The 23,433-nt window shown below is 41.8% G+C and overlaps 1 protein-coding gene across 3 annotated transcripts in view; it reads right to left on the bottom strand.

Annotated features, from left to right (window-relative positions):
• The window catches only part of SLC12A7 (solute carrier family 12 member 7), a 147,823-nt gene that overhangs the window by 66,169 nt on the left and 58,221 nt on the right, over window positions 1-23,433 (bottom strand). For all 3 annotated transcript variants that reach the window (XM_090039288.1, XM_090039290.1, XM_090039291.1), the window contains exons 2-3: window positions 2,823-2,917; window positions 1,839-1,961 (exon numbers count right to left, since the gene is read on the bottom strand). In XM_090039288.1, the coding sequence (XP_089895414.1) occupies window positions 1,839-1,961; window positions 2,823-2,917 (218 nt within the window). The remainder of the gene's footprint in view (window positions 1-1,838; window positions 1,962-2,822; window positions 2,918-23,433) is intronic.

The raw sequence follows: 23,433 nt of genomic DNA, 5'->3' as shown, positions 1-23,433 counted from the left end.
TCTGGCCCAGCCTGACTTATTTATTAATGTTTTCTTTGTGTTGCTTTGAGTCAAAAAGTAAGAAATAAAATAAGAAATTACAGTTCTCTATTCAGGCCCCTGTCAACATTTTGTTTCCTATAATTTCTCTGGACATGTTTGCAAAAGTACTCGACCACAAAACAGTTGGCACTAATAATTACACTGGCCAGGATTTTTTAAAAATAGAAAAAGCTCAAGTTAGCTTCTTGAGACTATTTGTACTCCTGAGGCAGGCATTTAATTCTCAAAATGGACTGAACAGTGTCCCACTGAGGTTCTTGAATCTTTATTTTTTAAACTATAGCCACTGTTAAGATGCAATATTAGTGCTAATGACCCATGCAGATATAGTCACTATTAACAACTACCCATCTCTTTGAAGACACATTGAGATATCATTCCAGTGTTTACATGTGGGAAAAAAGTTATTATTCAAAAAAGTTATCATCCAAAAATCAAATGCGGCTCATTTCACACACCTCTAGTAACTAGATATAAACATCAGTGACATTTCATGCCAGTTTAGTCTTCATCTAGAATAAAATGTACAGTTCTGATTACTTATATTCAAGAAAGATGAACTCAGATCAAGACCTTCCACATGTTTTAGCATTCTGTACTTCAATACGATTTACGAGGTATCAATACAAGGTTTACTTGCCCAAAATTCCCCTGATCATCCCCAGTGCCTTTTGGAAATACAAGTACAGCACTCACTACACTCTAACCTGCTGGTCTGGTAGCAGTTTTGCAGAAACTCTGCTAGCAGTTTAGTCACTTAATTTAGTTTCATCTGAACACTTAGTAGGGGAATACCGACCAATCCGACTGACTTGCTGCCTTTTAAAATATAATCTGAGCACGTCATTTTATCACACTCCAATCTCTATCAGTACCTCAGTTTATGACCAAAAATAAGAAAGATCAGGCACATTTTTGCTACCTCCAGCTCTTTAAAGATTCTGAACTTGTAATTCTAGAACTAGCTTTTCCAAGAAATAATTGATGGAGCAAAACAAGTTTTTTTAAGCCTTCTCATTTTGATCTTTGACAAATTTATATTAATTTACACAAGACCAAATGAACTGCTGTGTTCACCTAATCTAATTTTTTACATAGCACAGGTCAGAAGAGAACCCTGAGGTAATCAATTTCATGTTTATCATATTAATGTCTAGTTTCCCATCAAAATGCTGCGTGCTATTAACCTAAATGTCTTTCGAAATTTTAGCATGTTACATGATCATTATTATGTTTAATCAAACAAACTTATCATCACTAAAACAATATCAAGTTAGTCTGACATAATATATTTTCCATAAACTCATTTTGATCAGCATTATTTATGCTACTCTTTAATAAGGGAGTCCCACATCAGCCAACGTACAATTCTGCCTGGAATAAAGGTCAGGTCACTAGTAGTACCAGAAATAAAGCTATAAAAACTCAAGGAGCAGAAGAAAACACTGCTTCATCCAGGGTTAAAGTTGGAAAGGTTCTGCAACATTTCTATTGTCCTCAGACTGTCCCCACTCAACAGCTGCTACCCTTTTGAGACTGCTCCAGATATGTGTATTCACACACTCTGCATACTTGAGCTAGCTTTAGATTAGCCAGCTTGGGTGCTGGTGGTAGCAATGTAGTGTGGCAGCAAGGAGGTCAATAAAGGCTAAAGTATCCTCTGAGCATCTCCCTAGAAGGCAAACAAGTCTTTTAGATGACAGATGTTTCAAGGCACAAAGCATGCTCACTTTTTAAATAATATGCTGCTCACCAATTAAAACTGTATGTATAACACTGATCAAAAGTTTCAATACCTTGATTTCTCTTCTTTTGCTGTCTTCATCTGCTTCATGTTCAATTACACCTTGAGTCAGATTGGTATAGTTTGCTAGTTTATTAAGCAGAGATGATACCATGGGGTTGCTATCCATTTCTTCCTGTTTGGATTTTAAAATAGTATAATATTTACATGCACTACTAGTAAATATTAACACTTTTCAAAACATTAGAGATGTTAAGTGGCCTTTTCAAATATTGACATGTGGAGCCTTGATTAATTTTTATATGGTACGTAATGCCAAAAAATTTTAGCAAACTGACATTTTTTAGTATGTAGTTTTGTACAGTGTTGCACAGCAGCTGGCTGCTCCCCATTTCAAAGCACACCCACTCCCACGTCTCGAAGCACACTGCATCCCAGCCAGCCAGGGAGCAATTGGTTGGGGTGCAGAGTGCCTCAGCACAGGGGATCAGAAGTGCAGAGAGATGGGGGAGCAGGCCTACCTGCTCCCCCATCTCCAGGTGCCACTCCCCTGCCAGCTAGCCTGTGCTGAGGCACCTTGTGCCCTAGCCCCCCTCCCGCCCCACAGCACATGGAACAGCAGGGCACTGTCCCACTGTAAAGTGCCTGGGCAGGGGCTGTGCAAAGCAGTGGCATAAAATTTGTGCCGCCACTATTTGTGCTGCGGCAAAACACATGCCCCTGCTCATATGGACGGGGCCCATGAATCCATACTCATTTTAGTTGGAGCTCTGGATTGTTTTGTTCGGTGATGCTTATTAATATGCAATATACCCTCCAAACAAGTTTCCAGTTGAAACTAACATTTTGAAAGTGAATTTGATTAAATCTTTAAAACACATTTGAACAAAATCCAAAATGAAACTACTAAAAGAAACTGACAATGTTTACTTCTTGTGCACCAAGTTTTTAGTGAATAGAAAGAAACATTAGTTTTGCTTATTCTCACTGCAAGTTAGGGGTTGAGAATGATACACTACAAAGCATCAAAAATTACCTCAAAGAGAGCCATGTTTTTTCCTTCATAGATAATCCCTTTGTCCATGTCAGCATTGGTAATAAATGGACTACTTTCCCTTGGAACCCCATCTCCTGACGGCAAATAAGAAAATGGTTAGAAACACAAAGGAGAAATATACACCACAGAGTTTGGTAAACTAAAAAAAAAAAAAAAAAAAATAGAATTGCTGGCCTAGAATCCCCATTGCGATAGTCTAAATTTGTTTGGCTGATACTCAGCATGAACAGGTCTGAGTATTACTTACAGAAAGCCACAGTAGATTGCACAATCCATTCATCTACACAGCAACCCTGGAAGCCAGGTTACAAAGCAGCAGACAAATCTCAATTTTTTTTGCAATAATGTTTATTAATATAGAACTGAAAAAATAAACTCTGCTTTAGAGACAGTTGAGGCTGTTAGGATGCAATTTACCCACAGAAGCCTTAAAATAGGAAAAATGAGAGGTTAAACAGAAAAAAATATCTTCACCAGTATTTTAAAGCAACCCCTTGTTATTTTGTCCATTCAGTTTGAAAATTATCCTGCCTTTGTCATGGCTGATGTTAATATTAACATTTGAAGCATGAGCCGAATAAACCTATTGCTTTGAAGTATCTGTAGGCAAAGGAAAACTGTCTACAGAAATCTGCCCCTTTGAGAGTGAAAGCTCTTTATATTACCTCTGCCACACAGTTATGTCATTTGTTTCAGATTCTCTTGGCTGTTGGTAATGGTCAAGATCGGGCTACGGCCAAATAAATGCTTATTTTCCTAAAGGCAGTATTACTGGAGTGCTGTTGTAGACATGATAGTGCAAGGAAGCAATGTGGGAAAGTAAGTACCAACTGAGCGTAGTAACTGTACAGCCAGGAGAGAGGTCAGACAAGCTTTCAGAAATAAGTGCCCATCTTCAGACTTCCTTGTAGTCCTCTGTAGCTTTTCTAGTTCTACTATATTTAGGGACCCACCAAATTTGTGATTTCATGGATTCCAGCATTGCCCACAAAATCCATGGGGGGCGGGAGGACTTACTTAGCACTGTAGCGGCTCGCCGGTGTGGAGAAGAGAAAAGAAGGGAGAGGCTGCCTGCTCAAAAGGCTGTTGACAAGATAGCTAAGGGGCAGGGCCACATGACAGGCAGCCCCTGCAGCCAAAACAGTAGTGAGGGGTAGGGCCAGAGGCGTGGAAGGGGGCCTGCCATGCCCTGACTGTAAAATGGCTGCCCCGGCTCAAGTTCTGTCTTTAAAATTGGGGGGCAGCCCCTGCAAGTTAGGTAGGTTCCCAATGATGTTCTTTTGGAGGCGAGGAAGATCATATCCACACAGTAATCAGTGTAAGTGCACAAATGCTTTACATGGCACCTTGTTTTCAATTCACTCTTTCAACAGTTCCCAACATCCTGCTCATCTTTTTCTGACGGCTACTGAACACTAGGCAGCCATTTTCAGTAATTAAATACTAGCAGCTAACGGAGCCCACCATGTTACATGCATCTTACAGTCTTCTTTCTGACATGTATTACTTTGCACTTATCAGCATCAAGCTTCATCTGCCATTTTGTTGCCCATTTGCACTATTTTATGGGATCTTTCTGCATTTCTTCATAGTCAGTATTGGGGGGGTTTTACATCCTGAATTACTTGGCATCATCTGCAAACCTGGCCACTTCACTATTTATAACATTTTACAAATAATTTAATTTAATATATTAAAAACAGCACAGGTCCCCAGCACAGATCCCTGAAGAACCCTACTGATTGCCTGACTCCATTGTGAGAGCTACCCATATACGCACATTCTTTGTTTCCTCCGTCTGTTAAACAGCTGCTGATCCATGAATGAACACTGCCAATGCCATAACAGTCCGATTTCATGAAAAGCCTGCAAGGCAGGACTTTATCAAAAGCATGATTCACATGCTTGTTGATAATCTCAAAGAAATCTAGTGCATTTGTGAGTCATGATCCCCTTTTACAAAAAATGTTGGTTCTTCTCCAGCAAGTCCTCTTCATCCATGTGAAAGACAATCCTATTTTGTATTACACTCCCTAACAGTTTGCCAGGAACAGAAGTTAGGTTCATTGCAACATAGTTCCCTGCATCCCCTCTAGAACTTGGGGGGGGGGGGGAAGGAGGGAAAGACTGGTGTTTTGCGGGTTACCCTCCAGTACAGAGACTATTTTCAGCAACAGGCTGTGCCAACATCATCAGATCCATACTTTCAAGTCTGAGCTCCTTTAGGACTTTTGGGAGTACGCACTCCTAACCCCACTCATCTGGCACTGTACATCTAATGGGACACTTATTCCCAAGTCACTCCCTCTATCAACCAACTACCTGCGTTTCTAAAATGTTGAGCCATACAAACTACATTTCTTCTTTTCTGTCTTCTATTTATCATTTTTAACAATTTTGAGGGCTCAATTTAAGACCCCTTCCACAGCAACAATCCCTCCTCATTTTCATGTAACTTTAAACAAGTTATCTAAATATTTGATAAAATTTTAGGAATTACCAGGAGTTTTATTTTAATAGGGAGTCATAACTATTGCAGTTATTTTTATTTGAACTTTTTAAAACTTGGTTTTAAACTCTTTTGATTCATCTGCGTGACATAGCATAACCTTATGAGTTAACTCCCCATCCAGGTCAGGTTTTAGTGAATAGCTAGGTCACGTTTTGTGTTTTAACAGCTAAAAAAAAAAAGCTTTAAATATTTTACTTCCCTGGGTACTGAATGCCATGGATGCTAGAAGTGGTTCAACAGGATCTATACAAGCTTGCATTTCTTTTGAGAAAAGGCAATGCACTTGTGGGGAAAATAAAAATAAGAGTATTGCAACACATTAAATTTTCTAAAATTTGTTCAGCTTCTGTCTACAAGATATTTGTTGCAGAAAATGCATTTAGGTCAATTAAGTAAAGCAAGTCAGATTTTTTTTTTTTTAAGTGTAAAATGACATCTCTTTCCATTGGCATTTTAAATAGTCAAATCACCTCTTCACCATCTGTTTTTATTACTCTAGTAGTAGCTATACACTTCCATAATTAAAATTAGAATAAAATGCTTTAAATGAAGGAGTGTCAAGAGCTGCATTTTTTCCTTGCTCAGTGCAGCCCATTTCCAACTCACCCTCCTGAAAAATGCTTTAAGCAATAGTTTCCTAAATATTACAAAAAAAAATGTGTGTGGTATGTTCGCGTAACTTCTTGAAAACATGCATTTTTAACTAGTGTCATCCCAGAAGGAAGAAGTCAGGTTTATTCAGCTATTTTCATACATGCAACAGCCATAACATTTTTTTCCTCTTAATTATTAAAGCAGGTATTTGTAGTAGCAGTTTAGCATTATAGGCCTTAGAGGCCCTTGGCTGCCTCCAGTATCCTCACCCAATCCCATCCATCATGTGTTTCCATCCTCCAGTTATCTACCTTTAGTTTCTGTAGGTCTGACCCTACATCATATAGACACCTTTGCCTTGGTCTTTCAGGCAGCGTTTTCCTTCTCTGGTACCCTACAGAACACTTTCTTTGGCAGCCACGTAACTTCCATTCTTTCAATGCAGCCCAGTCATTGTAATAGTTGTGCTCCAATATCCTACATCAGGATTAGATCTCCATGCAATTGATACAACTCATTATTGGTTCTTCTGTGCCATTCTTGTGTTATAGGATAATACTGTGCAAAGGGTTTTTTGGGGGGGGGGGCTTGGAAAAAAATTCTTTTAAAACGATCAAATAGCATAACATTTGCTCGAGAGAGAACCCAGGTTTGACTGTCATAGGTTATACATGACCTGAATATGGTTTTATAGACTTGAAGCTTAAGTTTCCTTAAGATGAGCTTGGATGATAGGAGCATGTGCAATGCAGAGTAAGCTCTATTTCTCGTTTCCATTCTTCCTTTGATGTCTTCTTTTATATTACTATCCTGGCCATGATATAATCTAAAATACTTGATATTGATCATTTGCTTGAAATGTGTCTTGTTCATTGTCACTTGAAGTCCCTGATTTACCACTGCCCCATTTACTAGCAGTTACTGTGTTTTTATTCACGTTCACTTGCAGTCAAATTTTATTTGCTTCATTTTTAGTCAGTCATTTTTATACAGGTCTATATCATTCATATTTTCACTTATGAAAAGCTGTATCATCAGCATATGCAAGGACTTTGTGCCCTTCATTCAGTTGAACTCCTCCCTTCATGTTATTTATGCGCCAAGTACTTTTTCCAGTGCCAGCTTGAATAGGAAGGGAGATGCATCATCTCCCTATCTCAATCCAGTTCCAGTTGGGATGGGAGCCAATTTTCTTCCATAGGCACTAATGCCGTTTCTTAACTCATGCATGCAAACAACGGAGTTCAAGTGGTTTACTGGGAGTTCCCAAGTAGGTATTCGTAAAGATAAAAACATTGCCTTCAGTGTTGAAAGGACTCTGAGAATTTTTTTCCTGCAACTGTCAAACTACAGACTTCTATAAGATTGTATTTTCTAGCTGACGTGGAAGTTTGGCTGGAGAAGGGGAAAAGATCGCTTTTTCTGCCCTATTTGTCAGCATCAGGTTGGAAGTAGTATACTAGAACATTTGTTATTTATTTTAATTGTAGCAAACATCTTTTTGGTGCATCTATTAATTGATTAATAACACATTTTCATAAATATTATACGACTGTAATGCAGATAATAGAAAAGGCATCATTTCAGCTGCATTTGCAGGTTCTCATTGAATACCTAAAAGCTTCACTAAACCTTCCTAAATACAAAACAAACTTCAGGCAAAGGGAAAGGATGGCAAGAGAGAGAGTAGAACAGAAATATGGTTATGGAAGTGTTTGAGATGGGAGGGGATTTTATATTAGCTGAGGTTCATTTACTTGGATGTTTCTTTAAATCCCAGCTTCTACATTAGAGCTCTTTCATGGCAGAATTCAGAGTTGACAAGAGACAGAGTCAGTTCTTCCTGAACCCCAGAGGACTGGATTTACTGTTCTCAATTGGATAAGTGAAGTACACTTTTCAAACCCTTTCTTCCAATAGATTTTTTTTTAAGCTTAAATCAAATAAGCTTACAAGCTTCCCTTGCTTTATGCTGTACATGCGTTCCTGGAAAACAGCGCATAATTCAAATTCACATAAAGGGAACCCACTTTACATTGTAACAAATAAGGATAGGCTCCAAGACCTTGACTGTACTGACTCCCAGACCCATTTCTACCACTTTTACAAAGACAATTTTAATACTCGCCAACAACAGGCAGTACACACAAGCACAGGGTGGTGGTGAATGTTACCATAATGGAGATGTCAACTACAGAAACAAGTGTTGCAGACAAAGAGCGAGGAGCGCAGACCCACACAGGAGACTGAATTTTGGTCCGCATCACTCCCACAATGCACTGCACAAAGCAGCTGACTGTGGGCTTCCACCACAATGATCGCATAAGAGTGAATTTACCTCGCATGTAATGACTTTGGTATAAAAAGGGTCATCACATAAGAGCAAATTCGTACATACAGAACCTGTGTAAAGCGAGGGAAACCTGTACCTCACCATTTCTTACCAAAGATCACTTACAAGATAAAATTCAACTTTCAAGCCTTATCTAATTAAACATAAAAAAAAAGTACAGCTAAAATTTAACATTAGAAAAATTGTTGCTTGCCTCTCTGTTCCTACCCAATCGAAAAAAAACAAGTCCAACTACAGTGGCTTTTGGGAAGAAGGGGTCTGGGAGCAAGGATAAGCAAAACTAAGACACCTTTGGACAAAGCTGGACACGGAAAGTTTTAGCAAAACAAATGAACTTTCTGAAAATTAGCAAAGGGTGGAAACAAGTCAGAGGAGTCAGCAAAGAACCCTACTCAGTCATTTGTCTTGCAGCTACATAACAGGTGTTTTATATTATGGACTGTAAGCTGTCTAACCTCAGACAACTCCGAGCCAAAACCAAGACCACTCCGACCTCAACCATTGAGCTCCAGTACACTGATGATGCCATAGTGTTAGCTCTCAGCTCTGTGTTCTCGGGGAAGCCTGGCACAAGACACAGTCTTTCCGACTCACAAAGAACTCTCCCCCTCCCCACCTCGGCCTGAACAAGAACTGATTAGAGGAAGGACTTACAAGAGACAAGGAAGAAGCAGTGGGAGACGCACCTAAAGCCCTCCACACAAGGGTGGCAAGAATGAAGCAACTCCCCAGGTCTCATTTGTTTAAATGGGGATGGGACAGGCATGCACCTTCATTAGCATTCAGGATGGAGAACAGAGAGTCCAAGGCAAGGACCGCACCGAATTCTGGGTTGGGGGATCCCTGCTCCAAATGCTTATCAACCCACGTTTACATATACCCAGCTCAGCATTTATCAGACCAATTCTAGTAAGGACTCCTCTATTGGTATCTAAAACACTGAATCTGCCCATCTGTATTGTGAGCTCCCTCAGAGTAATGCCATCCATGGCCAGGAGTGATCAGTTCCTATTATCCAGCATATGAGCCATTGTTTACCCCTAAACAAAACCTAGTGTCCTCCCTTAAGCCATTGTTAGTTCTCCACAAAAACCCCTACCCAATCTCAAGTGTCTGTCCTGGTGCTTGGATCCAACGCCGCACCAGTTCCTCTCCTTTTCTGCCTGGAATCTCTCCCTTCATTGTGCTGAGGCCTCTGCCTGTCTGTCTGCCAGCTCCAACAACAGCTGGGAACCTCGACTGGTTCAAGCTTCGCCAAGTGGTGAGACCCCAACTGTCTCTCTCTCCAACTCCAGGAACCTGACTTTTACTCTTTACTTCAGGCACAGCTTTCTAGACCAGACTTTTGCTAATCAAACTTGAGCTCGACTTCCCCAAAACCCTAACTGAAACTACATAATACTATAACTGTTTATTGGTCTCTCTCTTGTATGGCTATTATTACTGGTATCATCATAAGTTCATATACCTGGCAATAAATAACTTTTATGATCAAGCTGGTTACTATACTCTCTCTCTCTCTCTGAACCTCACTTACTCTTTCTTCCCTTGATCTCCCCATTTGCTCTGCAGCAACACTTCTTTTACGTAAGCCAAAGATCCCTGTAATGCCCAACACTGCAATGGGGTCTGCTCATCAACAGGGTTACTACTAGGACCATTGTAACAAGAGATTGTAAAGTGCTGAGTTTTGAGGTGCATGAGAGTATCAGCTGAAAGTGCTGATCAGACCCAACCTGATCAGACTTACTCTGTTAGCACGTGTGCGTGCCTAACTGCATTTATTATTGTCCTGCTGAAATAAGGGATGAACTGAGTTCAAGGCACATGAAGGTGTCAGCCTATCAATGCTGAACAGTCCGGCCCGAATCAGATGCGCTCTGTTAAACCTGTGTGCTTGTGTGCGATTGCAACAATGATGAACTGAGTTCATGGCATATGAAGGCGTTAGCCTGTTAATGCTTAATAACCTGGCCTGGCTCAGGCATGTCCTGGTGTGTGTGTGCACACACGTTTGACTGATGCGGTGGTTGAAGGAACCCAGCCCCATTGAAACCAAGTCCTACAAGACAGCTCCACTGGGAGTGAGGACTTGCAGAAGGGAGAGATACAGCTCCATATAGAAACAAGTAGCACAAGCAGCACACTGATGGAATTACAGAGCGCGCCACTGCCAGCCTAGGCTCTAGGCAGCTGCTGCCAGCCACACAGAGCCTGGGCTGCTCCCAGCAGGTGGCTGGGAGGCTGCAAGCCCTCTGCAAGCACCCAGGCTCTGTGGCTGGCAGCAGCTACCCAGAGCCTGGGCTGGCTGCAACCGGGAGGCTGCAAACAGCTGCTTTGGGCTCCCGCATTAGTTCCATACTGGCAGGGGCATGTGCGCCTCAGAGTAGACAGCAGGGGAGGGACCCGAGGCAGCACAACCCTGGCCTTTCCCCTGCTGCTGGCACAGAGCTGGTGACTGGGCTCTGGAGTCTGGCACAGCTGGTTGTAGCCAGCCTGAGCTCTGGACACCTGCAGTAGGCAGCAAGACAGCTGCGCCAGGTTCCACAGCCCCGGCATCAGCTCCATGCTGGCAGCAACTCCTCACCCACCTCAGAGCGGGCAGTGGGGATAGGGCCTGAGGCAGCACAACCCTCCCCCTGCCTGGCAACCTGCCATGGTTGGTGGTCTCAGGAAACTTTTAAACAGACATTCATTAACTTAAGGGAGATGCTTTAGTTCAACTAAAGCCATGAGATTTGAAGCAGGAATTAATTCAGGGAATCCTACAAGCCTGTGTTATGCAAGAGCTCAGACTAGATGAATTGCACAGTGGTCCCTTATGACCATAAAAGTCTAGGTAAATGTACTGAAACACAGCATATTTTCTCCAGGCCACTCCTCCTCCAGTTTCTGACATACCCACATTTCAAAACTAAAAGCAAGAGGCAGTGCTGTTCTGTTGACCTCAAATAATTTTGACCTTGGGAAGCCTGTAAATCTTTTTAAAATCCTCAGCACTATACACATCCTCAGAAAGGTTATTCCTCATTAACCGATTTGTGTTAGTACCGACAGTCATAATACATTGTTTAGCCAAAGAAAAAAAAAACGGCACCATGCCCCAAAATTTCCCTGCTATAATAAAACTGGGGTTAAACAAATAAACTGATACAGCTCTTCCGGTTTGGGGCAAGGAAGGAAGGCGAACAGGACCCTTTTAAAATCTTACGGTGAAAAAACAGAGGAGTCCCAGGCTTGGAGCTCCCATCAAAATATGCAAGGAACAATCACTTACATGCTCCATTTGACTAGCAATTACCTCAAAATTCGCCACTAGTGGTGGGACGTTAAGAGAGTGTTTATCTGCAATATTTCACAGGCACTTAGAGGAGGACTATGGGCTTTGACCCCTGTGTAGATCCCCAGGATAAAAGGCTTAGGCTCTGGAGAAATCCAATTTCTGTTTTCACCCTCAATGTCAATGCAGAAAAGAAGAGATCAGAATGAACAGTAAAACAATAAAAAGGTAGTGAGAACTTCTGCTAGGAAGGCAAGCTTTATAAACTTCTTCTAACATCACACTGAAGGGCCCTGCTCTGAATTGGGAATTGAAAAGGAGTAAAAGGAGCTAGAGCAGATTAGCCTGCTTGGCAGTCAAGTGGCCTGGGTTCCAGCCCCTGCTTTCAGGGATTATTTCTGATTTTCATCCAATAACCACTTAACAGAGTACATAATCAATCCAGGCAGCAGGAACCAGAACCCAGGCATAGCTGCACTGTCCTTCAACCTCCTTCCTGTATGCCCTAATCACTAGGCTGGGTTTTTGGTTGTAGCCATGTTGATCTAAGGACATAGGCAGGTCAGCTTCTTTGACTAGATGCGATTGTATTTTATTAGACCAACTAAGTAGTTGGAAAAAAGTTCTTAGCAAGCTTTTGTGCGCAATCACCTTTCTTCAGGCATAAGAAGTCCCTGTGTCTAAAGAAGGATGACTGTGTCCAAAACCTTGCTAAGAACTCTTTTCCAACTACTTAGTTGGTCTAATAAAATAATCATATCTGCTCAAAGATCCTCACCTGCCTAATAAATCACTAGGCTACACTCAGACTCTTGGCTTCAACACTAACATTCTCCAGTGCAGCAATCCAGCTTCTATAGATGTAGAAAGGGACCCATCCTGAGTTTTCTCTGGCTTTACAGTTATTGAACTCTCCAGAAAGGGAGACAATGTAGGTTTTTATTCCCCTAGGGCAGAGAAGACCAAAGAGCCTAGAACCCAAGTCTCCCACTTCTTGGGCTGTTGCTCAAACCATCAAACTTCAGTGAAAAAGAAAGTGATGGGGAGTCACTTGAGTGACAATGAAAAGGGGCATTTGTAGATAAGACAGGGGTTTAAATTGAAGCAGTGGGTTTTTAAAAAAAAAACCACACCGCTTCCATTTAGGGCAAAATAAACCCCTGTGCTGTGTACACCTGTGTCTTTACCTGCCTCTCCAGCAGCATGGAAGGGACAGTGAGCTGCTGACAGACCAAGCAGTCCCCAAGCTGCAAGGGGGTGGGGGCTGGTGCTTCCCTCCGCAGCAGCAGACCCCCGCCAGGCAGCACCCACTCACAGGCACCTAGTTTGGGCGGTCCCGGGGGCATCGCAGCTGAGGATGGAAGCACTGCCCCTGTGCAGCTCAGGCAGGCAGGCTCCAGGAAAGGGGAAGAAATTAAAAAAAAAAAAAAAAAAGGATCAGTCTCACCACTTTTCCCTCCCTTCAGTGCAGCCTGCCTTTCTGGGTTGCTGCGGGGTTGCCTGTGCAGCTCCTGAGCTGCACAGAGCCCAGCAATTCCTTCCATGGCTGTAAGGTAGCAAACAAACTCCTTGGAAGGGTTTTAGTTTCCTGCGCCCCAAAGTCATTTAAGACGCATTACACCATTGAATTTGCTACAGTGGCTGGAATTAACACGCAATACGCCACTGAATTTGCAAACTCATGCAAACAGCAACACCATTAAAGCAGGCCATTTAAATGCCCACCATTAAAGTGGGCATTTAAACCACTTTAATGTGTTGTCTACAAGGCTGCTGTGCTTTGCTTTGACCTCTGTGCTGTTGAGGTGCACTAAGCATGCTCAGAGCACCCTGGGCTACCCTGGGACTTGGAGTGTAAGCATTTGCTCTCCCTTGCCTCTGAATCACAGTGAACTGTAGTGGGAATAAAACTGCAAGACAGTTAGTGGCCAAGACTGGGACAATTCCACAAAACACAAGAGGCTGGGTTTACAGGCTTACAGAACTTCTAGTCCAGAGACATCTAAATATTAGGGAAAATGTCCCCACTTGGAGGGTAGTAAAAACACTGGAACAGGCTACCTAGAGAGGTGGTGGAATCTCCATCCTTGGGGGTTTTCAAAACCCAGCTGGACAAAGCTTTGGCTGGGATGATCTGCTGGGAGCTGGACCTGCTTCCTGAGGTCCCTTCCAACCCTAATCTTTTATTATTCTAAATGCATTTCAGAGTTAAACTGACCATTGAATGGGGATTTCCTAGAACTTTTTTCTGGACTGAGGTGCCCAGAATTCATTAAGTCACATTCTAGGTGCCTAATGTGTTCCTCTAGATCTCATCTAATCTCTGAGAAAGGTACTGTCCCCTTTCCCCAGCCCTTTTGGATTTTTCCTGAGCCCAACTGCTTGTTAAGGTACTACACTTAGTCTTGACTGATGATGCATCCAAACACTCATGATTTAAAAGTATCATTGCGTGCCTTTTACTTGACTGTCCATTTCATATATTCACATGAAACAAAAACAAGATCCTGAAAACTTCATGGTCAGAATGTCATTTGGGGCTTTTGAGAGGTAAGAAATATTAAGCCCCCTATTATTTTTACTGCCGCAGAACCTTTGAGACACAAACATTAGTATACCTCTCCTTCCCCCCTGCCATTTTTGTAGGGGGGACCAAAAAGTGCGATGGGGCTTGAAACAGCTGGAACACCAACTTCTGTTTTTATCCAAAAGGTATAAAATAAAGATTTAAATGATATGTAGCACTTATACAGTATCCTTGTCTAACCAGCGTTCAAGTTTTACACAGACTGCTGAAGTAGAAGGACAAGCCATGTTAAAATACCAAACTTCGGTAACAACTCTGTTTTTTCCTGATCTGGTTTGATTTGCTGGACATTCCACCACTTATTCAGTATGTAAAATTTTACAACACACGCTGGCTAGCTGTTGAATTTCCCAGCTATTGAAAAGATCTAGTTTGAAGAACAAGATCTCATTAAATCAACAATCTTTTGTCATTTCCATAAACTATTTCTCAGGCTCAAAGAGTCAATGCCCCCATGCCTCAACAGATATGCATCACAAAAGCAAACTGTGTGCAAGGAAGAAGGGGGGGTTGGGGAGGAGGGGAGTTATTTCTATGGTCCTCCTATTCAAGTATTTTTCCACACTGGCAAAGAACTATCCCTTGCAGCCCAGAACTATGGCTGGGTTTTGCATCTGCTTGGGTGGGCACTTCTGCCTGTTTTAGATGAGTCCAGGCTATAGCACAAACTCTTATCCATTTTCCCGTTCAAAAGAAAAAACCCTCATATTTGAAGTAGCAATTTACTTCCTATAATAAGCCCAGCTTTAAGCCTACAAAATTATTTTCCAGCTGAAGTTATGAAGAGAACCGAGATGAAACAATAGGGAAAAAGGATTTATTTTATGAACCAAGGTTAAACTGAATAATGAATGCAAGTGATGTTAATTTGAGAAGTGACAAATTGACTTCCTGAGAAGTCAGTCTGGAACATCTCAAAGAACATAGTTCGAAACTCAAGCCATCTTTATTCAATTCTCCTGAGGAATTTTGAATGTTCTGGTAAGTGAATTAGAAGTTTAATAATCATGAATACATGAAACAACTCTTTTAAGATACATTATTAATGCACATATTAGGACATGTGCAGGCTTTAGTCTATAGACTAACTGCAGAGCTGAACCAGCCACTTTGTAGACCATTATCATTCTCCTGATCTGGGCTTCAAAAACTAAGGAATCTATACTGCTGATGGCTTGATACCATCAGCAATATAGATTCTTTGTCTTCCCAGAGAGGAAAGACAAGTGACATGGACCCTAGAATCCAGCCATCTCTCTCAGGCAGAAAGCAACACGGAGCTCTGGGAAAAAGAAAAAAAATAGAAATAGAAAAATACAAACAGTATGACAAGCAGTGGAATTGGAAAAACCCCCAAAATGTCCTGAATATTTTGATAATTTCAGTAAAACCGGGAAAAGTCTAAAGATTTCTCAAATGAAACAAACACCAAACACCACATTAAATATAGGCTTTTAATGTTTAACCCCTTAACCCACCTTAGCACAATGTTGTGTTCACTTTCAAAATATGCACCATGAAGATTGGAAATCTAGTTAGTGTTATACAATTTTACCTTGGGAATTATAACACTGTTTTTCATTAGTCAAATCCAGATTTACAGCCGACTGAATAACTTGTCTCATTCTGAACAGGTTGAATTTTTTTGGGGAAAAAAATTAGTAACTTGGGAAGATAGTCAATTGAATGAATACTGTTTGTAAGTCTCTACCACCACCAAATAATTTTCTGCTACTACACCTGATCTACATTTCTAACATAGATTGCACACAACCTTCCTTACTAGAAACAGATGCATACAAAATACCTAGCACTGTGTATGGGTCACAAGAAACACCAGCTTTTCATGTGGTAGACATTTTTCAAAAGCATGCTCTGTCTAAGTTTCACTGATTTGAACCAGAAGTCCTCAACTTTACCCAAGTGCATAACTGCTGGAACTGGGGTGGCCACTCGCATATTCCCTTGGTGAGGAGCATGCCTCCCTTGCTTAATCAGCAGTAAGGGGTGGGCCTGCCACCTCCTCAGCCAATCAGCAGCAAGGGATGGGGCCAACAAAAAGCCCACCTCCCTCCTTCTCTGGTTGGGAACCCTGCTCCTCCTGGCCATGTACCAACCTACCTCTAGGCACAGCCAATAGAACCACGAGGAAAAAGAATTAGCATGCATTTCCACCAATTAACTGAAAAACAGGACTTTTGGGGGTATGTTCCTCATTTAAAAATGGAGAGGGGGGCAAAGGGTTTAAAAAAAACAGGACAGTCCAGTATAAAACAGGATTAATAGGACACCCTAGCTAGAACACCTTGCCATCCTGCAACTGTGCTTTCCACATCTCTCTTGAAAATACATGTTGCACAATTTGTTACTTAAAAACAGTTTGTAAAGAGGTAGGTTTGGTTATAATCTTCTAGTTAGAGGGTGGGCAAAACATGGCCCATAGGCTGTATCCAGCCCATCAACTGATTATATCCAGCCCATGGGTAGGCAGTGCAGGTAGTGGCTCCGACTCTGGACTCCGCTGGTGCCATTAGGGATGCTGGGTGAAAGCAGCCCTGCCTGCCCACCCTGGGCAAGCCATGCTTGGGCACCAGAGGCTCCAGCTCAAGCTCCAGCTCCAGCCTCTGCTGGCACCATGCGGGATGCTGTGCAGAACCAGCCCCACCTGCCCAGCTCCACACAGCAGGGCCTGGGCGAGCCACACTCAGGCCCTGGGTCTCCACACAGGCTGGGCCAGCAGCACCCCACCTGCCTGCATCTCAGAGCCGGCAGGAGCTGCCCCAGGTGCTGGGACTATGCAGCAGGTGCTCTGCACCTGTGCCCAGAGGCAGCAAAGCTTCCCCAGCACCTCCCAGTAGATAAAGCCCTGGTCCCAGCCCTGCCCTGCTTCTCACCTTGCCCGGCGCAGTGCCATGAGTTGGCTCAACCACCTGCAGCCACCTCCTAGGTGCAGCCAGCATGGCTGCTATCCTGTCCACCCACATGAAGCTGTCCCCAGTGCCCTGGGGCTGGGGCTTCTCCTGGGGAAAGGGCACCCCTGGGATGCAGGTGGGAACTGCAGGTCCCTGGTAGGGAGCTGGGGTAGGCTGAGGGGACTGCAAAGCTTCCCCAGGCTTTTTGGGGGCAAGTGTGGATGGGAATGGGTTGGGGGTGGGCAGGTTTGGGATGCAGGTGGTTCAAGAGGCATGTCAGAGCACAAGCTGAGGCAGGCTCCCTTGTGATTGAGGAGCGAGGCTGGGCAGTGGCAGGGCTCTGTTGAGGGTAGGAGCATCCTCCCTTGGCCGAGTGTCCTGCTGCCTGCTTTTGGTTCCCTTGTAAGGGAAAGACTAATTTTGAGCTATTATGCAATTGTCTCTATACGCATTACTCAAAAAATAAATAAAGAAATAACTCGAGACAAAAATATGTTTTTTGAAACAAAATTAAAATATTTTCTAGTAGCCATTTGATTTTAGCATACAATGTGTTTTTATCTATCATGTGTTAAGTGATATCTTCACTATTACATTGTGTGTACATGGCCCTCAGCAGCTAAACAAACCTCATTAAGTGGCCCTTCAACTGAAATTACTGCTTACTCCTACTCTAGTTTGTCCTGTAAACAACACACGCTGTAGCCTTCAACCACATTCCTGCATCTAGCCCAAATATTTGTGAATGAAGAAAAGTTTCCTTTTAGAGAGGGAGCTAATCCCAATTCTAAAATTCAGGCAATGGAAAATTTCCCACATTTTTAAAAAAGCTACTTCAGTAGTTATTTACTCACACTTTCATATTTCTCTCTTATTTCCAGGTTGAACACTGATGCCTTCAACTTCCAACCCTTCTAGCACTGTTATGCTTTTCTGTACAACTTAGAGTTCTTTAGTATTAGAAATGGTCCCGTGCAGGTAATTATTGACTGCTGCCTCTTAGCCTCCCCTTCACTAAACAAAATCAGAATGCCCATTAGATATGTTTTCTAGTCATTCCTGTAGTTCACACATTAAAAATGTATGCAATTTTGACCTCCTTTATGAAGCCTAGATGCAAAAACACAGCAGTGTTCCCACCAGTGCCGTGTACAGGAGGTAAGAACACCCCCATCCTACTGCTTCATATTGCCTCCACTAGTATATCCAATCATTTTTGGTATTCATTTTTGCAATGGGAGCTTTTGTTCTCATGGTTATCTACAATAACCTTTAAATCCTGTTTAGTTGCTGCTTTCCACTGGCCTCCATCCCATCAGCATGATTTACATTTTGTTCCTAACAATATACCATCTCAGGATTTAGATGCAACAATTTTGATGTGCCAGCCTTACCAAACAACCCAGATCACTCTGTAGAACTATTTCATCATTATTTACTGTACCATTACAGGTACTATGCCATTTAAGTAACTTTTTTTTTTCTGATAAAGGCTGTAGATTAACTAACTTTGAGGCAAGACCTAATCCACACCCCCAGAAACACTCATAACACCCCCATTAAAAAACTGGATTGAAATCTCTTAGGAAAGCCCATTTTTAACTCTAAAGTGCTAGATTATTTTGCACAAGCCTAAAGGGTTCCTTTTCCAACTAAAATATCATTATGTTGAGCATCTTATTTTAAGCTTGACTATATTCCAAGGCCATTTGATCATTAAACCCCCACAGTACAACTCACATTTCTTAATAAAAAAATTAAAAGATCCTCAAGGAAAAACTTGATCATTTCTTTAGTCTGACTTGGCAGTCAGTAACAGGCCAGGTTTAAATTTACAAAGTTTGCCAACACAGCTGTCAGATAAGTGTGGAAAAAACCCTATGCTAGCCCACTAAGTGTAGGTACAGCTATGCAAAAATAAGTACTTTTATTGGCTTTGTTCACCTTGCTCATGGAAAAGGTATAGCAATGTTGGTGGCAGGGAAGGGAAAAAGTGCATGTCTGTAGGCATGTGCTACTTTTCCGCTAGGGGGCTCTGCTGACTTACCAATTCTAGCATCACCATCGCAGGAGAGACTTCTGCGGACAAATCCAGTCCCAGCAATACTAAGTTTTATGCTTTATCAGTCTCAACATCAATTCATAAAACTCCCAAATTCCCTACATCTTCTCCAAAGGTTAAGCCAATGCTGAATCATAGTAGTAGGTGTAAATGATAGCTATTTCTAATTCAGGAGTGGGTGTTGCAGGAGAAGCACAGCAGCAAGGGGTCAGAAAAGGACAACAAACATAAGAACCTTATTGATGAATCTGCCAATGTTCATGTTTGTGAAGGTTTCCCCTCCCCTAGTGATATAACCTCACACAAATTGAAGTTTAAACTTAAGACGCAACTAAATCAAATAATGTTTAAACAAGTTGCAACAAGGCAGCATTTTCTTAAGGTTTTACTCTGAAAACTTTTTAAGGCCTGTTTAATATCCTTGTGGAGGTCTTGTCATAATATAAACTGAATAACCTGTGCTCAACTCAACAACTGCAATTAAGTTGAAGGCTTTGAAAGCATCATGGGCAATTCAGTAAATCCTGTAATTTGTAATAATTCTATAAGATACAGTGAGTCAGACAACAAGTCACCCTTTCCATTAGGGTTTGTGGCTTCTATCCATTAACACAAATAAAGCTTTACATTACAGAGGAAGTGTTCAGGAGCAGTTCTTTTTCCATCATCATTTTCTCGAAGAGGAAACTCAATTATTAATTCTGATAGTCTTTCATGCAATTCTAGTTCATATGACCATAGCCCCTCTACTCTGCACATCCACTTAGTGTTTATAAACTGGCATGGCATTAGAAGCGTCTGGGGCGTTTGTAGACGACACTTTAAAGCAGGTTTAAAGTGGATTAAATGCCTTTCGCACCACTCTAAATGGCATTGCTGTTTGCACATTTGGCGGCATATTGCACATTAAACTCCAGCTGCTGTAGCACATTTGGCAGCATAACGTGCCTTAAATGGACTTTGGGATGCAACAAACAACCCTGGGGTGCTGCAAAGTACAACACCTCTGAGGAGTTTTAGGTTTCCTACCCTACAGCCATGGAGGGGAGCACCAGGCTCTGTAAGACTCAGGGGCTGTGCAGGCAGCCCACCAGCAGCCCGGGAAGGCAGGCTCCACAGAAGCAGAAAACGAAAAAACCAAAACCCCCACAACCAACCAACCACGGGGGCGGGGAGACACGCTGCTGTGGCAGAGGGAAGCATCAGCTCCCCCCCACCCCTGGACCGCTCCACCCGCCAACAGCTCGCTCTCCCCTCCCTGTCGCTGGAGAGGCAGGTAAGGATCAGGCTCTGACACAGGCGTTTACTTTGCCATAAATTGAAGTAGTGTTTTTTAAAAAAAAACAACTGCTACAATTTAGGGAGAATTAAACCCTTGTGTCGTGTACAAACCCCCTAGAGTTCTTCTCTCACAGCATTTTGTCTAGTTAAATTTGCTATCATGTTGGCTCACCAGAATAAAATGGACATAAAATTGGAGCTAATGAAGCGAGTACAATAACTCAAACATTATAAGATAACGAACCAAAGAATTTAGCTTTGTAACACTGGCAACTTGCAAACTAGAGAAGTAACAATGCAAACATTCTTTTAAAAAAGTTTTAAATAAGTGTTTGCATGTGTAATTAAGGTAGAAATAAATTTGGGGTCTAGTAATCTGGACTATGTCTGGCAGCTGCAAACAATACTATATTAAAGACCTCCTTATTAAATCCTATATTACATTAAAAGAATCCCTACCTTTTAACCATAATGGTCACTCAAGTCGTCAGCACGGCTGAAGTCTTAAAAATTTACAGCACAGCCTAATTCTAACTGAAGTAAAAGATGAACTAAGGGTAGCAGTAGGCTGCTTTCCGTCATTGGGTCGGCCACTAGAAGCAAATGAGACACTCTCCTCCTTCCCAGACTCACATTCCATCCCCATGACAAAGCAAGCCCTCCTCTATTCCAAGCCCTTCATTAATTTCCACTTTCATCTTCTCCTATTTTCCCCTTAGTTTCTTTCTGTCCCTCTTTCCCATTCCCTTGCTACTTAGGATCTAGTGGGGAAAAAAAGTCTCAAGAGCACAGGCAAGATGACATTCCTGTCCTCAGGGCCTGCACTCAGGAACCAGTGTTGCCAAATGAACAGTAAAATCTGACCCTCTGTACAATAATCAAGTAGATAATTGCAGAGAGTGGCCAAAACATTTAATAATTCAAGATAATGCATACATCCTATCATTTGAAAGAAATATTCTTATCTGATCAATTTTCTAACTTCAGACAAGCTTGAATACTTTTTGTGCATGCGGACTCCAAAGTGAAATTTGGCAGGGAAAATAAGAGTTCAAAAAGGGGGCTGCAAGCAAACTAATGAAAAAATATTAGTTGTTTATGGTAATACAATCATGTATTAAGAGTGAAAAAACCCTAAAGTTTGTGATATCCAATAATGTTTTGTAAAAAACAAGGGCTTGGAGGTTCCAGTACAGTATTCCCTGCTTTTGCAAATCTGGCAAAGCTGACAGGGATAAGGCAGTGCCTCAGCTAATAGGAAGAGCAGCTTCAGGAAGGTGCGGATTTGGGAACTGTCAGTAAGAAACATGCTTACTTGGCACAGGTTATTTAAAGAAAGTTGTGGCTGCTCTTCACGGAACACCGACTAAGCACTTCCCAAGAAATTCACCCTAAAGCACACATCCAACCTAAGTGTCACCCCAACCAACTGAAATTTGGTGAAGATGCAAGTCACTGAGAGCAGTATCTAACACTGACAAATAGCAGGCAACTTTAGCCATGGACACAGCTCTGAGTTCTACTTTTTATTATGTAGATCAGCAGTTTTCAAAATTAATTTATTTGCAGACCCCTAAACAATTTCAAATGGAGGTGCAGGCCCCTTGGAATTATGCATGGGCATTCATATACTTCTGACTGATCACAGGCATCGGGTCTGCAGGCTACAAGTTGAAAACCACTCAAGTAGATGTTGACCACTACACTAAAAAGGGTTAGAGTATTCTCCCCCCCCCTCCTCCTGACCACTTTCTTTGTTTGGTAAGTTATTATTAGGAAGACGTGTCAGAGCAGCAAGCACACAGAATGTACAAGAAAGTTTCTGTCAGCGTTCTCTGAAACATCCATTGTTTTACTGGCAAATTATTTATGAGGTATTGGAAAGCTAAAAGGAAGGAACCATGTACATAGACAGCAGTCTCTGCAATTCTGAGATTAGAGAATAAAAGGGATACTTTGGAGATTTGCCTGATTCATAGGTAAAACAACTGCCTTTCACTTCTGTTGTTTCTATAACTCAAGTTTTGATACAATTAAAAAAAAGTTATGATGTTCAGATTCTAATTACGTGTGTATGTGAAAACAATTAGTAGGCTTTGATGCAACAGCACAAAAGAAAAAGCACCACAGAGCACCACATCTCTAATGAGATTAAGGTTTTACAGATACTTTAAAGATCAGTCTAGCCAAATGTAACCAGAGGCTCCAAATAGAAACATACCACTTAGCTTTTCTACTCTCCCAGTCTCTTTGACTTTCCATCTTGGATCACATCCCAATTTAAGCTTTTTATTACCACCCCTTACGATCTCAGTAATTCTGCTCTTCCCCTACAGGCTCTATTGTTAAGCTTCATGCAACCTTTTCTGCTCTAGTGTTAGTTTTCCCAGCACCATCTTCCCACTGGTGAGATTTTGCATACTCAAGCCCCTATTCAGAAGACACTTTTCACCAGAGAAACTCCACTACACTATTACACTTGAGTATGCCCTTAAAGACTCACTTCTTAACAAGCAGACTGCATATAAACTGCCAGTTGTTTCTCCCTTTTGCCCGACTTCCATTTCTTGGTTTTCAGACTATAAACTCCTAAAAGCAGGGACACACTTATAAAAGAGGGCTCAGCATTATTTTATTCAAATAAAAGGTGTCCCCGTCTAAAAATTTAGATCTGTGCTATTTTTGGTTAAAATGCTTTCTATTCTCAGATTTCTGTTCATCTAAACATATTAAAAAACGAACCACTTCTAGAGATACCCTTCTCAAATCAAAATACTCGGTGCATAATCCAGTTCAAGGGAATGAACTTGCCACCTTCACACAAATACATAGGGGCTAACTAGAAGATAACAAAATAAACCACAATCTCTCTAGTCTTCAACCTCATCCTCCCTTCAAAAGCTTGAGGAATTAATGTTTGCAACATGCCTGGAGACCTAACAGCTTCTGGCACTGGGACTAAGGAGGGAAGTTAATTTCAAAGGCAAAAACACTCACAAAAGGTGTCTT

The sequence above is a fragment of the Crocodylus siamensis genome, chromosome 3, assembly GCF_052110815.1.
Source record: "Crocodylus siamensis isolate JL-2025a chromosome 3, ASM5211081v1, whole genome shotgun sequence".
NCBI classification, from domain to species: Eukaryota; Metazoa; Chordata; order Crocodylia; family Crocodylidae; genus Crocodylus; species Crocodylus siamensis.
Note: the sequence above shows the minus strand (reverse complement) of the source record. Positions and strands in the feature narration are given on the sequence as shown.